Source organism: Stenella coeruleoalba (assembly GCF_951394435.1).
Source record: "Stenella coeruleoalba genome assembly, chromosome: 5".
NCBI lineage: Eukaryota > Metazoa > Chordata > Mammalia > Artiodactyla > Delphinidae > Stenella > Stenella coeruleoalba.
The window spans coordinates 57,959,793-57,977,597 of NC_137150.1; the positions used below are offsets into that span (position 1 = coordinate 57,959,793).

The window sequence follows — 17,805 nt, forward strand, 5'->3', positions numbered from 1 at the left end:
CAAAGGAAGGATTTAACTTATCATGAGAAGCACCTCAGATGGGAGGACTCGAACCTGAGTAGCAACCCTAATGCAGTACCTGCCTTTTACTGGTTCCCTTGCAAGGCTGCCTGGTTACCTGGTCCTACCATTCAGTACAGTGCAGGGTCCCAATGGCCTCAGAGGTGGGCATTTATCCAAGGACTGGGCAACGGCCCTTTTTCATAGATTTGCTTCTGGGCATGTGTGTTTATGACTATGTATCCACACATTCTCTATTCCTCCCTCACTCTTTCTCTCTTTCTTTTACACACACACACACACACACACACACACACACACACACACACACACGAATATTGTCTTTTGAAGGGAGAATACTTCTTTTCCAATTTGCCCATCTTAATTGATTTATGCTTTTCCCTATCCTATATATCTTTCCCTTACAAACAGAAGGCCTTTCTCAGATTTTACCCTATTACAGTCCTAGCACAGTCAAGATAATAACAGATCTCCTTGATAAGTCAGGGAAGCATGAGGAAAGGATAACTTCCTAGCTGTGAACTCTTTCGACCCGGAGCAGTCGTGCATAGCCACACAGACTGCGGGCACAGCACATCTCCTTGGGGCTGTGCAATGCAGCAGCCTGGCATCAAATTCCCTATGCCTTAGTGTGCATTGTGAAACGGGGATGATGGTACCTACATCATAGATTTATTGGGAGGATTAAATGAGTTAACATATATAAAGTGTTTAGAACAGGATGTAGCATATAGTAAATGCTATATAATTGTGTGTTGTTATTAACCTTTTAATAAAAGTGGTTTAAGATTAGAAGGGCTTAAGACAAAGATTACCTTAATAAGTTTTACCTCTTAGGCTCCATCATCTGTACTTTCTTTAGGAAACAACCTGGGTCACAGGATTGATTACTGTGTAGGTTCACTTTAATGAATGAAACTGGGAGGGAATATTTGCAAGGTTAGGAACAGTGAAATTAAGGACTTAAGATGCTTAATTTGTCTTAACTCCTTTTCTTTTGTAGTCCTTGGAAATAAAAGTTTAACATCTTTACCAAAATAATAACTGATCTTTTCTTGACACCCTAAATTTGAAAAATCTAAAACAGTGCTCCTCAAGCCACAGTGAGGATCGGAATTCCCTGGAAGCTCATTGAAACTAATTCCTGGGCCCCAACCTTACAGACTCTGATTCAGTCTGGGATTCAGAGTATGAATTTCTAACAAAATGCAGGTGATGCTGATGCTGCTGGTCCATGGACCTCTCTTTGAACATCTAGGCTCTAGAAAACATACTTGGTCATTGTTCCCCAAAACCATGTCTTGTCCTGGGAATACACTGAACACTAGGAAGACTCTAATTCTTTCAGGACCATGACTAGGGAAATGATACACATCTTAGAGGCCTGAGGGTCCTAAGTACTCCCTGAAGTCCTCAGTCCCAAATCTGCTGCAGCACCTGCACCATAACTGCCTATTGACCGAAGCCCCAAGCTGTACTGTTGGCTTCTTAAAGGCCATGCCTATGTTTATGTCATTTCTGTGTCCCAGCACCTGGCAAATACCTTGTGAGAAATAGGCTGTTAAGAAGTTTTTGTAAAGTAAATGAATGAAGTAGGAAGTTAGATCATTTCCATCAAAATAATGCTATTTTTTTTTCAAAAGCAGCATCCCATGTATCTTTGGAAGTTAAGTTACCTCATAATTAAGAGGAAGACAATTTAATTTTGCTCACGTAGTCTATCTTAGAACCAGTTTTTAAACATATGATTCCCTGCTTGGTTGTCCCTCCTGAATACTGACAGCTAAATGTTGCCAGCATCCCTGACCTGGTTCTGCTGGGTTCTCCACTGCTCCCCCTCCTGTATCACATGAGAGGAAGTGTCTTGGGAACAGGGCAGAATCAAGTACCAGTTTTTTTTAGAACAACAAAATGTGTAAACGTGCTAAATGTAACTAAATATTTCCCCCACAACCAAACCCCAGAAGACACATAGCAAAATTGTTTACATACCAAACTTCTATAAACAATAGGTTCTCAGATTTTTCTGTTTTCCCATTTGCTCCTTATGCTTTTTAGGATCCTTTTGTTTTCTTTTTTACACTTCTCACTCCCCCTGGCCCCACATCTATGGGGTTTAGGAAGTCTGTCTGCAGAGCCAAGAGGGGTTTGTTCATTCTCTTTCTCCTCTCCTAGCATTTGGATTCTCAAAGGCGAAAGTCTCTAGCAGAACCATGAGAAGGGCTCCTTCCCTCCATCTATATCCTTCCAGTCTTAGGGGATATATCAGAAGATTTTGTGATGTGTATCATATATATACGTATATACATGCACAGGACAAAGGCAAAAAGGGAGGAAGAATGTTACACACTTGGGGTGCTTCAAGTTGTTCAGTATGAATGGGGCATGGAGAAGGATAACAGGGTTGTCAGGGACTGGACCATCCCTGGCCTGCAAGCCCAACTGAGGAGTCTGTGTAATATGTGGGAGGCAGCGAGAAGCATCACTTCTCTCTGTGTCTTGAGTGTCTGTCACCTGTAACCCAAGCAGTGTTGGGGTCCATGCATGTCTTGTACGACTACTGTGGTTCATAAAACCACAATGGAAGGATTTTAAATCAAGTTCCTTGGAGTCTGGATGAAAGGGTAAGATTGCTCATTCATTTAGTGAAAGACAAATTTCTTCCATTTTTTTTAAAATGCAGAGTTCCTAAGGTTTTATATCTTTAGCTTAAAAGTTTAAGAATAACTAAGCATGTTTGTGAGCTTCAATTTGTTTTATTCTGTACTAAACAACTTGATTTAAAAAATCCATCAGCTGATGCACCATCACTCATTTCTTTGTCAGAAGCTATTCCCATAGTTCACAGAAATTAATGGGTCAATTTTGGGGACACATTTAAAGTTTAAAGATAAAAGCTGAGAGTGTAAGGAAGTGATAACTGGACAACCTTTGACTGGAAGAAAACTACTTCCATGCTTAGTGTTTTTCTACAAGAATTCATTAATTATTCATTAATTATACAAATGAGATAATTTAGTTAGAAAAGAGTGATGAATGAACATTTCTTTCTATTCAGAACCTCTAGCACAAAGCCGAGATGGTACATTCTCTCACCATTTCTTTAATAAGTCACTTATTCATATATTTCAAGAATGAGATCATTTGGCCAAAAAATACTATGATGAGGAATAAATAACAATTGTATTGAATGAAGATTTGTGTGTGCATGTGTTTTTCGTAGATCACAAGATAGGAAGTGGTACTCACCCTGTCTGGGGGTAGACCATGTGAAAAATTAATGACTAAAAATGGAAATCACAGAATTATAGAGTTGTTTTGAAGAAAGAGAAGGAAGCAATGGAGCATTAAAAAAAAAAAAGCAGGTTTGCAAGAACTGTGTTTCTGTCAAACCTTATAGATGCAGTGCCAGAATAAGAGACACATTCCAAAGGCGGGGATCAGAGAGTGGGGCTGAGCAGAAAGGAAAAGACATGTACTGCAAAGTCTGGATGGGAGAGAAATAAAAGCACAACCACAGAAGTGACAAGGTCAGGGCAATGGCAGAGCACAGGCATCTAGGTCCAAAGTCAGAAGAGAGGAAGGGAAGTCTACTCTCTAAACTCTCTCTGCTGTTTAAGTATCAAAAAAGAAAAAAAAACCAACAACAAAAAAACATTGTACAGTCTTTCTGTTCCTTAGTCATTTTTATTTATCAGATTTTGAATTTGTAACATAAATCTTTTCAGTATAAATATTTCCACCCACAACTGTTTTTCGAAGCCCTTATGACAATAGACACTGATGGAATTAGTAACCAGTGAGTCACAGGCAAGGTTCATTAGACAAAGCGCTGGCAACCCGTTCAGAATGGACCGACTAGGCAGCTAGATGCTGAACTGTGGGCCGGGCTCACAATCCCCAAGGCCAATTGAAAGGGAGATGATAAGTTGATCCAGGTGCAGAAGACCTGGGAGATGAGCTGTGGAAAAACCCTCTGCTTCAACGTGGAGGAAACACTCTGCTAAGCTCATTAGGGGCATCTTAGGAGATTCAAATTCCACTTTTAAAACTGGGAAGTTGTCACAAAGTTTGTGAGAACCTCGTTATGAAGTAGGAAGCATCTCATATAAACATCCTTTCATAAAAGCTTATCAGACAAATTTAATAGAGTTAGCTGTGCACTTGAAAGACACACTCCTCTCAAGTGATTTCTCTGGATTGACTGGTATGCCTAGCTTACCAGCATGAGGGAGTCTGGAAGAAAGGCTAAGGAGAAGTTGAATTTAGGAAGGCAGTTATAGGGATAGATGAATGAAGCCAGGACGAGAGCCTGCAGACCCGAATTCTAACAGTCCCTGTGACATAAGATAACCTAGTGACACAGTCAAGCTACTTCCCTATCTAAGACTCAACTTATTCTGGTTGAAGTAGAACCAATATAATCAAACTTCTTAGCAGCAGTGCCCTTTCATCACCCAAAGCTTGTCTGCGCACCTGGGGCCAACTTACTCTCTAAGGGGTGACGCCACGCGCATGAACCCCCTCCTCTGTTCAAAGTGGCTGGGAACGGGGTCCACGGAGCACAGTTTTAAAACCACTGGATTAGATTATCTTCTGAAATTCCTTCCAGCTCTAATGTCTACAGTTCTCAGACTGACCAGATGAATCTACTTAAAACAACACCAGCACCAACAAAACAAAACAAATTCCCCAAACACAAAACCAGTAAAAGCACAACAAACCTTCCACAGTGAAAGGGTGAATGGCTTATTTTCAAGTTGTGTTCCAAATGGCTGAGTTTAAGCATTACTGTCCCGGCCTGTTATTTTCATATATCACATCATTTTTACATTCAGCATGTCAGCTCACGTCATTTCAATTTTGCATTTATTTTTCTCAGTGACTAAACATGCTGCCAGCACTTTTCCCCAGTAGATTAAAAAAATGGGCTATTTGAAAATTACTTACATCTATATATTTTTCCAGTCTGAAAGTCCAGTTTTTTATGCTGCATCTAATGAACATAGGCTGTACATTAATATCTTGAAATAAAGACATATAATGGCATTTAAGATATTTGTTGAACTTGAAGTGGTAACTCATGGTCTCTCTTTTTCAGTGGTTACAGTTTTTCACTGAGCCCTGTGGATTGCATTACTGTTTGCAAAATTGGGGAAGAGGGGCTGGTGGAGGAAAGCTGGGTACTTGCTACTCTGCAAGGCGGGTACCTTGTTTACTCTCTGAGTTGCTAAGTTGGTAAGACTAGGAGGTAGTAAAAGTCCTGAATAGGAACTATCAGCAATACTTTCTCCACTTACAAATATCTGACCTACTCATTTTATCAAATGGGGATTTTTTACATTTTAGGTAACAAGTTCCCTTTTGAGGTACTTGAACCTCCGGGGGACTGAAGACCATCTGACAATCATATCTTTTTATTTATTTATTTATTTAAGTTATTTATTTTTGGCTGTGTTGGGTCTTCGTTGCTGCGTGCGGGCTTTCTCTAGTTGTGGTGAGCGGGGGCTACTCTGTTGCGGTGCGTGGGCTTCTCACTGCGGTGGCTTCTCTTGTTTCGGAGCACGGGCTCTAGGTGCGTGGGCTTCAGTAGTTGTGGCTCACGGGCTTAGTTGCTCCGCAGCATGTGGGATATTCCCGGACCAGGGCTTGAACCCATATCCCCTGCATTGGCAGGTGGATTCTTAACGACTGTGCCACCAGGGAAGCCCTGACAGTTATATCTTAATGTCTATTGTTTTAATCAGATCGACAACCAGGTTAGGTTAGTTTTCAAGGGAGAGGATGTAAAGCAGGAGAGAAACGGGGAGAGCAGAGGCCCACTTGGGCCCATGTCGGCATCCTACTCTTCTTTGATCTTAGAGTCTCATGAGCGTAACAGGTCACAAACTGGAACCTCAGGGCTGTATACAGAACCACACTATTTTGTTTGACTACACATTGCTATAAAATTTAAAAACTGGTTGTAAACATTTAAAAAGCAGCAGATTAATTGCTTCTCTTGAAAAATTAGTATATGTGGTGATCCTGAGCCCATTTTTCAACAAGATGGCAATCAGCTGGGGCTGGTAGGTGCTGCTTCTTCTAGAGGGGCCAGCTTGTGACAATAGCCACTGTCCTCCTCACTCCCTATTTTTCTTACACACAGTCTGTTCCCCTCATTTCTGTACTTGGTTGATCCAAGGAGACATTTGTATCTATGACCTCAGAATAGACTTTATTGTTTAGAATTATAACTCAGTCCTGAAGAAATCCAAGGGGATTCTATACCTACTAAATCTAAGGCTTTTACCATCAACTCCCACCGCTCACCCACCCCAGTACCTGACATGTATAAAGCACTTATTTCATGCCATGAACTTTGCTAAGCCTTTGTTTACAGCAACTTATTTATCCTAACAACTACTTTACGAAGTAGATAGAATTTTCCTCATTTTATAGCGGAGCAGCCTGAGGCTCAGAGAGGCTGGTTAATTTTCCCAAGGTAATATAGCTACTACATGGCTGTAGCCAGTTTTCATTCAAATTCCTGACTGTGAAAGCCTCCCTCTTAACCACTGTGTAACAACTCTGCTATATTCACAATGGCCAACACGAGCAGTGGCAGAGGAGCCAGGAGCCCCGAAAGGGCACCAGACTAGAGTAACTGACAGTATCTTACAGAAGGCATGCAAACTGCTTACTAGGAAAACAGTGGGAATAAGCAAAGTGAAAATGTGACGCAACAACCAACTCAACGTTCAGGAAGTGTGAGCTGCTGATGGAAAGAGCATGAGACAAAATAGCAGTGGTCCCGGATTCTAGACTTGGTTCTGACCAAAGGAGGCTGAGCTGGACACAAGGCTCTTCAGAGGCGCATCCCCATTTGAACCGCACAACAGACATCTGAGCCAGATGGTATTATTCCACTTCACAGATGAAGAAACAGAAACTCAGAGAACTTAAATTGCTCACTCCAAGGTCTTCCGCTTAGTAAGTGGCATAGCCAAGACTAGAAACTAGGACGATGGCCTCCTACTTCATTCATTTCAGGTGTCTCCTGCCTGCCCCTGTGTCACTCTATAAAGAGCGACCCTCTACATTTTTTTGCCTTCTATCTTCAGATCTCAGTAATGTGTCAGAAGACTCTGAAATTAAGATATTAGGTCTGCCCTTTCTGTTTTTCCTAGAGTCAGAGGTGATGCCTAGGGGTATCAGTATACTAAATTGAAATGCATCAATTCAAAAATCCAAAAAAACCTCTCAGCATTGTGAGTTTACAAGGAAAAATAAAGTAAGATATTTTGCATTACTGTGATTTCCACCCCTCACCCCCTTCTCAATTACCAGTAACTCAGAACTATTTTCATATTACTTGACACAAATAGGTAATATTTAGGAATAAAAGATGGGTAAAAATGCCTTTATCGCAGTAATTTTTCTATTTAACCTTGTGCAAAACTTTCCCCTTGCCTTGTACATTTATTGATGATAAATAGCTTTGCTGACAAGATGGCACTGATTGGACTACAGTAGTGAATCTCTGTTTACTCCAGTGCTGATTTCAGATAGATAGCAAATTTGAAAAGCTTTGGCCTCTCTCATCACACCTAAATATGGCTTATTTTCATTGAACCATTTCTCATCTATCACTCTTTCCGAGGAAAATGCTAATGAGCCTATGTCTGCTGTGAGCATAATGGGGGCAACCACAACGGCATAATGTGTGTGGTCCTTCCAGCGTCTCACTGTATCCTGCTTCAGAATCTGCAGGCTGCCCAGCTTGTTTCTTTTCTGCAAGTCTAAAGGGGGTTTCTGTTCTTGGTGACCAACATGGGGTTCCAAGAAGGTACCCAGGGAGAGTGTTATACATGACGCCAAGAGACAGGGTCTCAAGCTTTATAAGCCTCTCAGAGGTAAATGGGATATGACTTATATTTAAATTAAGTCACCATATTGATATGGCAAAAAAAGCACTGGCCAGATGGTGCTGAGTACAACAAGGCAGTGATACATATCACCCCCATTCCTTTTACTATTTATGAGTCCGAGAATCAGGTCAGCTGCTTAGATGGTGGTATGACCACACTAACTGGTAGCAGAAGGAAGCTCAGTATCTTTTCCTGTTAATCTGTTTTTCTCATTCTTCCATTTTTCTTTTACGTTGGCCTATATTTTCCTCTTTAGGATGCATTCCCACAATGACCACTAGGATAAAATTACAATCCTACTCAAATGCTTATGTGCTACTGGAAACACAAGGGGGTGGCAATACTCTGTCTCTTCTTTTTCTTTAGAGAAAAATCACAGAAATTCTAGTTTCCATTGCTTTCTGCTCGGGCTTCTCCTACAAATTTAAAAGGAGACTCTCATAAGGGTTTTGGGCTAAGAAAGGTATGTGTTGTCTCTCTCCATGGTACTTCTCACGTCTGGTCAAGGCCCTCTTGGAGGAGGCTGTGTAGGGACGGGAACGGTGAGTGGATGGCAACAACCACCCTTCAGCTCTAATTTTGTGCACATTTGTTTTGAAGGACTTTTCTCTCCTAATAAGCTATAGGGGCCAAGAGGGAAGTAAACTGTTAAGGAGTGTTTGTGGAAAAGATTATCCCTGTGAGGGTTCAATAAATAAATACTGGCCAATTATGATACTTCCTAGTAGACGGTTATTTTATATAATTAGAGTACTGAAGCAAAACAGCTTCTTAATGCCCACCTATGGGATGACCAGTAATGGGCGACTGCAGAGAGCTATATAGGATGATAGATGGTGTACTGGCTTGCACATTGGGAGGGAAGGCTGGCTTCCAGTCCTCTCTGTGTACCTAAGCAGGGACTCGGGGGAAACTCGATTCACCTTTCTAGATCTCAATGTTCCTGTCTGCTGAATTGGGGTTGTGTGGTGGTGTTATGGACTGAATGTTTGTGTCCCCTCCAAATTCATATGTTGAAGCCCTAACCCTTAATGTGTCTGTATTTGGAGACAGGCCTGCAAGGAGGTGATAATGGTTAAATGATGCCTCAAGAATGGGGCCCTAAAAAGAGGAAGACACACCAGAGCTCGCTCTCTCTCTCTCTCTCTCTTTCTCTCTCTGCCATATGAGGATGTGAGGATAAAGTGAGAAGTTGGTTATCTACAGGTCAGGAAGAGAGCCTTCGCCAGAAACCAACCATGCCAGCCTGTTTACCTTGGACTTTCTAGCCGCCAGAGCTGTGAGAAAGAAATCTGTCTTTTTTAAGCCACCCAGCCTATGATATTTTGTATGGCAGGCCAAGCAGACTAATAGGTGGTGATGACTAGCTACTTAAAATGACATAATGGTTATAAATTCATCTTCTTAGAGAAACTCTAAGAGCTGGGGAGAGAAGAGTAGTATTTTACAAATAAGGAAACACCTCAAATCACAAGACTACCACAAGAACACAAGGCTACTAAGTGGAATTCAGTCAGATTCAAACCTGGGTCTCTAAGGCACCTTTAGTTGTAAATGTCCGTGATTTTCTTGTTTTCAGCATCATTATACTGGATGTCTATGAATTCTAGTTTTTAGGTTTCCAGGTAATGCCCAGTTGAAGAATGTCAAATTTATCACAGGTCATACGTATGCTTTTTCTCTTTAGAACTGCAAGAGTTATTTCCTTTGACCCGGCCATTCTCAAAGTATGGTCTGGGACCAGCAGTGGGAACTGAGGACTTAGAAATCCAAATTCTGGGGCCCTACCTCTCGATCTGCAGAATTAGAAACTCTGGGGGTGGGTGGGGCCCAGCAATCTGTGTTCTGAGAAGCCCTCTAGAGGATTCTGAGGCTGCTAAAACTTGAGAACCATGGTTCTGATCCATATACACTTGTTCCCTTTGTCATGGGTTGACATTTGACATTTCCCCACCTTATTGCACTGAAAGATATGCAGCTGCAACTCTGAGTCCTACAGTCAACTAAATCTACGACATACTGTGAAAACTATTTTGAAAAATGCTTGAACCTACAAGTGTATCCCCTTTATAGTGATAATATTCTATAATTTTGTGTCAGCCTTGGTTACCTCCTTTAAGTCTGCTTGGAATTTGAAAACATTTTAGAAAAAAAGCTATCTTGGTGAACATATCACAAACCTTGAGTTAAACTGACTCTAATTAAAAATAGTAATTTAAAATAGAATTAATTTATAATTTATTCAAAGTGGCTAATGTTTTTAATCACTTACTCAAGGTACTTGACCATCTACTCCCCCACTCCCACCCCTGATATCTCAGCAACTTCAAAGAAAATTCATTTGTACATGAAATCTATTCCTAAAAAAGACGCACCCCCTTCCAGTCAGGAAAGAATATTTTAATAAATAATAAGAATAATCCAAAATCCATATTTAAAATTTCTTTTAAATATGTATTTATTCTAGAAAGCCAAATATAGAACTAATTTTATATATTTTATTATAATTATATGTATATAATAACTGTATGTATGTCTATTATGTATGTTATATAATTATACACATAATGAAATATCTGTATATATTTATATCAAATGTCTGGGTTTTAGAGGTATAAAGATTTTTATCTAATGCTTCCTTTGATTACTTTCCTATGCTTGAAATTTGAAAACTCTAGGGATTTTTGGAGAATATGGACTTCAATGCCAATGTGATACATTTATATTTAAATGACTATAGAAGTGTGTGGGTGTGTGATTACATATTATATGGCAGCTCCTATTACTTTAGGACATCAACACTAATCTAAGAATTCTCTGGAATGTTTTCATGTGTATCTCAAATAAATCTTGCCACTAAAATTTCACAAAAAGAGAAGCACAATATTGCCTTTTAGAAGAAAACCTTACACATTTCCAAAATTACTTTTTCTTATGTAGAAATAACACAGAAATCACCTTTTACCCCCTTGAATGTGGGCAGCCAGAGTGAACTGGGCTGCTTCTGCTATTAATTTGCTTACATAAGCAAAATTGTGGGCTTTCTGTGGAAGTACAAGACTGGCAAATCACAGGACTGATAAAACGGCATATAGCTTGCACAGCATTTGTAGAGCAACAGCTTCTGAATGACAGATTAAATGAGCTTAGTAGACTTCTGCCCTTCACAGCACTCCAACTATTTTATTTAAAGCTTTTTGCAATTATATGAAGATTGACTAACAAAATTCTACCATGTTTCTGAAAAGACACAGGAAGACTAAATTGAACATAAAGATTCCTTCCCCCCTGCCAAAATATATATAACAACTGTGAGATGAAGCACTATTAGAAAAAAGTGTTTTACCACATCCACACATAAACACACATACAATTTTAAAGTTGATCTCTTAAACTTAGGAAGAATTTTTTTGTAGTGTTATAAAGACTAATTAGAGTGTTTTCCCAAATATTTTTCTTCGAGATGTCAACGCTGTCATTGTTTCTACCTAGGATTTGTTCATTACATCAACACCAAATAAACCTTCCCCAAAAGGAAGGACTACTCTTACTGCCAACAGCAAACACCAAAGCCAACTCATATTCATAATTACTCATCTTTTGAGACATGTTTTGACATGAATGACTCAGCAAAGCTGGGTCACTGCCAACTGGTGCCAACTGGTCCAACGGCACCGGAGGAAACAAGATAACTACAGAGACAACAGTGACTGAGAAACTGAATCCTCCCTCATTTGATCCAGGCAGGAAAAGTGTTATTTTCTGAAGAAGGAGGAAAGTGCATTCTCTTTTTTAAAAGATTGCTAAACAGTTAATAAAATGTGTTTAGGCACAACAATATAAATTTTGTGAAAAGTGCCACGAGAATAAAAGAACAATGACTCCCTTTTCTGAATCCCCAAATTCACTTAAAACAAAAAGAAGCTTTAGGAAAAACTAAAGAAAAGAAAGAAAGAAAACAAAAGCAGCTTTGGGGGTAGAATGATAGTAAAGAAGTACAAAAACAGTAGGAATTTAACTTCTACATGATTAAAGAAGAAATAAAAAGTAAAACTTTTAATTTTAATAGAGAAATTTATAGGTATATGTTCTCATAATATACTCAATTGTATTTTACTAGTTCATTTGCCAGGGAGGTCCAGTCCTTTCATCAGAATGCTAGTCTACAGCACAGGATCTATGGGAGATGGAGATCACACACCCCAAGTAATTAATCTGGCATAGTTAAAATGATAGCTAATAGCCCAGCAGAGCACTCAGGCTCCAGTCCCACTTATCTTATTAACCGAACTGACAATTTGGCGCTGAGTAGAAACATAGGGCCATATCCAACACTCTTCCACCCTGGTTTACTCAGGAGCAGGAGGAGAGTGAAGATAAGGCAAGAAAAACTTGAAGGTAGTTTGAGTGAACCCTGTAGTATGGACATACTCTGCACCTCCTGGGGAGATGCTTTGTTCAGTTTTCCCCAGAAGACCACTTCAGTTACCTTAATTATTCCAGGCCTAATAAGCCAGTTGGTAAGTTAATTGTTTCTGGTTGCTATCTTCTGATGATCATTTTTCCTTTTTTCAGAAATAAACACAATGGCTCCTTTAATACAATCACCACGATGCAAAACAGACTGCATGATTGATTAGGAAACTGTCTAAATTCAACTTGGCTTTCTGTAACTTGCTGACTGCCTTCTTTCTAACTTCTTCATCTGCTCAGATTCCTTTGAATTATTTCTCTGTCTCCACCTGAGCTTACATCAGAATCAGAGCCACTTACACATGAAATAGATGTGCAGTTATCTTGTCTCCCTGATAATTAACAAAGACGTTAAGGTCTAATGCCAATTCAGTGGCACGAGCTGGATACCTTCCATTACCTGTCATTGTTTACAGTATATTAAGCAGTTTTCATTTCACCTTATGGGCCCATATGAAATATAAGCTAGATGTTTCTCAAATCACAGGCAGTATTAAAGAATATTAAATAGCTTCTTTTTTTGTTTGTTTTTTAAAAAAGTCTCTAAATTTACTGCAGACAATCTGAGAAAGTAAATTGGGCAATATGTTTAAACTTCTCAGTTTTTTAAAGTCTTATATCCCTGTCCTCTTAACTTATATTTATTGTCTTACACTAATAGTAGCATTTCTCATTTTCAAAATAATTTACTTTCTGGTTCTTATTTAAATATTTTTTTCCAACAAATTATCATTGTACTGATATCATTTTTCAAGTGGGGCTTTTAATTTCCAAAAATTCTCTTATCTTGCTCTGCTTTATTTTTCATCATTCTTACATACAGGACATACATGTTGACATCATGCAGAAGTCAGTGCATCAGAGGCGTTAGACAGGGAGGCTTAGCTGCTTTCAAAATCTATCTTATTATGCAGGCCTCAGTTAGATGAGCTAAGCTAATATAGCTTCCAGGGCAGGGCTGAAAGCTCAAAGGGCTTCAGTTGTCAAAAATCTACAATGCAGCATTAGAAAATGCATGTAAGCATTCACTTACCTGCTTTTGATCAACAATTATTTTCAGGTCTTCATCACTGCTTAGTTTTCCATATCCTTTTTCTTTACTTTTCTTGTGAAAGAATAATTTTAAATGATCATTTAGTTTCTTTCCATTAATAATGTTAATTCCCACTTAATACTTCTTAAAGATAAAAGTCTTTTCTTAGCATTGTTCACTAGTCATAATACATCATTCTTTATGCCAATCTCTCATGGACAACAGAAAATATCTTCATTAAACTGCTGGCTTCTGCTTAGCCTCTCCCATCCAAATTATACTTTTAATCCTTCTCTGAATATTGTTATGCTTCCTTTCTTTCTTCAATTGTATATTTTTAGAAAAGATTCTTTAATAATTCGAGATAAATAAGCAACTCCTTAAAGAGTCCCAGCACATTTTTCTTAAAGACCGAAACTGCATTTAGTGATTATATTATGCTTAAGATTTCAACTATTAAATGTTTTATTTTAATCCTTTATATATTTTTAAGACTAAGCAAGAATAGCACCACTCAGGTAACGAATCTTCAGATTTTCTGTATTTGCTTATAAATCTGATGAAAACTAACATTGGCAAAACAACTCAGAAATAATTTTAAAAAGATAAGTAAAATAATTTTCAAAATTAGGTAGTTTGAAAAGTTGGTAGGGTACGGACCATTTTAAAAAATGTACTTTATTGGCATTTTCCCCCATCTATGCTCCCCATAGCAAAAGTTCATAACTTCATAAGTTAGAAAAGGACATAGATCATTACAATCATTTTACTGTTGTGTTACAGGAGAAAGATAATACGTCTGAGTCTTTTCTTTTTCTTTCTCCCAGTTGCAATGGTTAAACAAAATACCATTTGGAATGACAGTTGCTTCTTCATAATTTCAGAAACATAGTACCTTCATAGAGGACCAGTAAGAAAAAGAAAAGAAAATTCACTACATAATTAGCTGTAATCCAAGGTTATTATTTTTAAAAAAAGCAATTCTTGCTCTCGGTATTAATTATATCAACTAGAATTAAGGGAATTAAAAATATTTCTTATGTTTGTATCTACTGTGCCATATTAGGATCCTCATCTCATTGGGGGAAGAATTACAACCTTCAGCGAACATGACATAAATCTTCTTTATACTGTGGGAAACGATTCTTGTCTGTTTTTTCTCCTATAACATTTCAAAAGCAGATTTCCATATTTCCTCCCCAATAAACATACCTCCTATTTTTGTGGGTTGTTTTTCTGTAATAAAGATATTTTTTCTGAATCTTCAAGTACTAGAATGCATAAATAAAATCTGAATTCTCATTCATATATTAATGAGTTTAACCACTTAGAACAGAACAGATGGCCACAGTATTTCTCTCTATTATTATTCTTGTCCTCATTTGAGGTTCCATTTCAGGACTGATGGAAAACAAAAAGAACAAGGTTGGTTTTGATCAAGATGGACTTCCTTCCTACCACTTTGCTTTAGTACACTGGTTGCCATAAGATATTGTCCAGAGACCCTCTAATGCAAAACATTAAGAAATGCCTTTCTGAATATTGATCTGTATACTTACCAAGTAGCTCATGTGCATGACCCGACTTCTGGACAAAAGGACATTAAGTAGAGATGGAATGTGGGTCTTTCCATCCATTTCACTGTCAGACATCCCAGAATTCTTTGCACCAGCGGCAGTGGCTTCATTGCCAGAACTTGCTGACCAGAGAACCACAGATCTTGCCCAGCAGCACTATTTATAGTGTACCACAATAATCGAAGTATCCCCGAATCACTGTCTTGACTTTGTAAACATTGTGAAATTTGGGGTTTGCACAAAAAATTATTGAAACTAAAATTTCTTCTTTTCTAGCTTATATCCAAGTATATGTTCCCTGACTGCTTTTCTAGTTTAATGCTCAAAAAACCCCTCCATCTATTATTATACACATTTTTATATTTCATCTCACGCATATGGACTACTCAGCTTCTCTGTCATAAAAGCTTTCAATTCTCCCTTTTCAATGTCCTGCCCCAGACTTTCTTGTGATTAGCAAATCACTGCTAATAGATATAACAATGTCGGCATTCACAGAACGTAATTCAAGATCGCCATTTCTGCCAATACCAGATTCCACTTTTCCAGTTTAATCCCAACTCCCTATCTGGTTTATTACTAAATTTTATCAGGAAGAGGCTAGGGAAGGAGATTATATCCCAACTATTGCTAAGTAGAAGTTGGCATTTTCCAAGAGTGGGGGAGGCTCTGGGCTTGCTCTTAAGCCCCTACTTTCCAAACAGCAGACAACTAACTGTACACAGAGTCAGAAGCCTTCCAGTTTTACTCTAGAGTTAAGCAATATTTTCTAGCTCACCCCATAACCCAGGGGGATTAAGCCTTTTCTAAGCCATAATGGTTATTCGCTCACTTACTGCTTATTTCTAGTGCGAGTATAATCCTCTTTCAAGCACTCAGCTTCCCACTTTGACTGCTTAGATCAGCCAGCCCAGGCCGGGGTCTTCAGCTCTCCTCCCTCCTCCCAGCCGGGAATCCCTGTCTTCTATCTCTGCACTTTGTCAAGCACAAAAAGCAACTCCATAGTTTCTGCGTGGTCTTTCACATTAGCCAAAGGACTGAACTAGAAGGAGAAAGAAAGCTAACCTCCCCACTGTCCAAGCGTGAGGAGGCAGGGCTTCTGTGGGAGGAGAAGCCCGAGGGTAATCACTTCCTGTGCTCCGCCCACCTCCCCTGGCAGCCACTGGGGCTGAGGATTTCAACTGAGGCAGTAAGGTTAGGCCCCTGTCCACCTCAGCCTGAGCATGCTGCTTGTGGAAAGCCGATTTTGTGCACTGCTCCCCTATGTGCAGCTGAGGAGGGAGCCTCAGTGCAGTGGAGCTAAAACAGTGCAGCTGAGGAGGGAGCGTCAGTGCAGTGGAGCTAAAACAGTGCAGCTGAGGAGGGAGCATCAGTGCAGTGAAGCTAAAACAGTGAGGACCTCGAGGTGGGAGAAGTGAGGAAAGGAAGGAAATAGTCATCATTTGCTGAGAATGCCTCCCTCCCTGTGAGAAGCTTTCAGCTCAGGATAAGTGTCCGGTCTCTGAAACTCCAAACACAGTATCTCCCCTCTCCCTCACACATTATGAACCCTTTCTGAGTAACTGGTAGGAAAACTGTCTAGTTATTTTTTAGTACTGCCAAATTTTTTAATACCACTGAATCAGAGCTGTTGTTTTCTTAGGAACATCGAGCCTAACTGGTAATCTTTCCCCTCTGTAAATGTTCCACCAGCTCTCCTTGACCCTATCTACCTCCACAAAAGTGAAACAGAAAGCTGGGTTTATTCCCTTGAACTAAATAAACCATAAAACTTGGAAACTGTATAGGAAAACCATATATGGCCACAGACATAGAATGTATTATATAAGGAAAATTTGCAAGTAAGTAACAAAACAGTAATAAAATTTGATGGGATAGAGACCTGACAAATGAAGTACCCAATGTTCATTTTAGAATAAGAGTTATGAGTTTATGAAAAAGTAAGAGTTTTAACTGAAAGCTACTAGTTGTATATGGGTTGAATTAAGAGGATTCATCATACTCACTAGGAATGGAATATATAAGGGAAGTTTTGAAAAGGAAAAGGAACATATGATTTAATTAATTGTACAAATTAGCCTCAATGACAATTTTTGCCTAACTATAGATGTCAAAATAAATATAAAGGTTTGCATATAAAATTACAAAAAATATTATGACTATTACTTATTTAATACTGCAATGTGATAAATAGTAGACCTGAATTTATTTAAGCAAATGTTAATGAAGAATAATAATATACACAAAAGAAGCAAAGACCTTCCTACTCCCTTTGTGGTTGTCAGTATTCAGTTCCTGTCTTCTTATTTTTCCTACCTTCAATCCCTTCTTCACGACCACCTTCCTTCCTGCAGCCTGCAAAACTGCTCAGTTTTCCCTGTTCTAAAAGACGACTTCCTCACATCTGCCTTCCCCTAATGACATTCATTTAATCTCTCTTATCTCTTTACCATCAAGCTTGAAAGAGTGGTCCGTGCTCACTAGCCATAGTTCCTTCCTTTCTCTTCACTTCTAAACCAATCACAATCAGGTTGCAATTTACTATAGTTGCATTCTTGACGGTCACCAATGTCCTCCTAATTATCAAATTCTCTAGCAGCCCTTTTTAGAACTAACTGTATGAATTAGTCCCAAATGCACCTTATGATTGACTATAGATGTCAAAATAAATGCAAATATTACTTCTTTCAGTGGTCAGGTCTGTATCATGTATTTTCAGAAATGTCTTTGTTGTTATTTACACCGTTACAGCTGTTACACGGTGTTGCCACCAGGTGAATAGGATATCAGC

The 17,805-nt window shown here is 39.0% G+C and overlaps 1 protein-coding gene across 3 annotated transcripts in view; it reads right to left on the reverse strand.

The window, feature by feature from the left end:
* The window catches only part of PEX5L (peroxisomal biogenesis factor 5 like), a 245,100-nt gene that overhangs the window by 167,152 nt on the left and 60,143 nt on the right, over nt 1–17,805 (reverse strand). The window contains exons 1-2 of one of the 3 annotated variants that reach the window (XM_079921708.1): nt 14,997–15,381; nt 13,438–13,509 (exon numbers count right to left, since the gene is read on the reverse strand). In XM_079921708.1, the coding sequence (XP_079777834.1) occupies nt 13,438–13,509; nt 14,997–15,089 (165 nt within the window). In that variant the 5' untranslated portion in view covers nt 15,090–15,381. Of the gene's footprint in view, nt 1–13,437; nt 13,510–14,996; nt 15,382–17,805 lie in introns of those variants that run through there. The other 2 variants (XM_079921707.1, XM_079921706.1) reach the window with 2 other exon arrangements.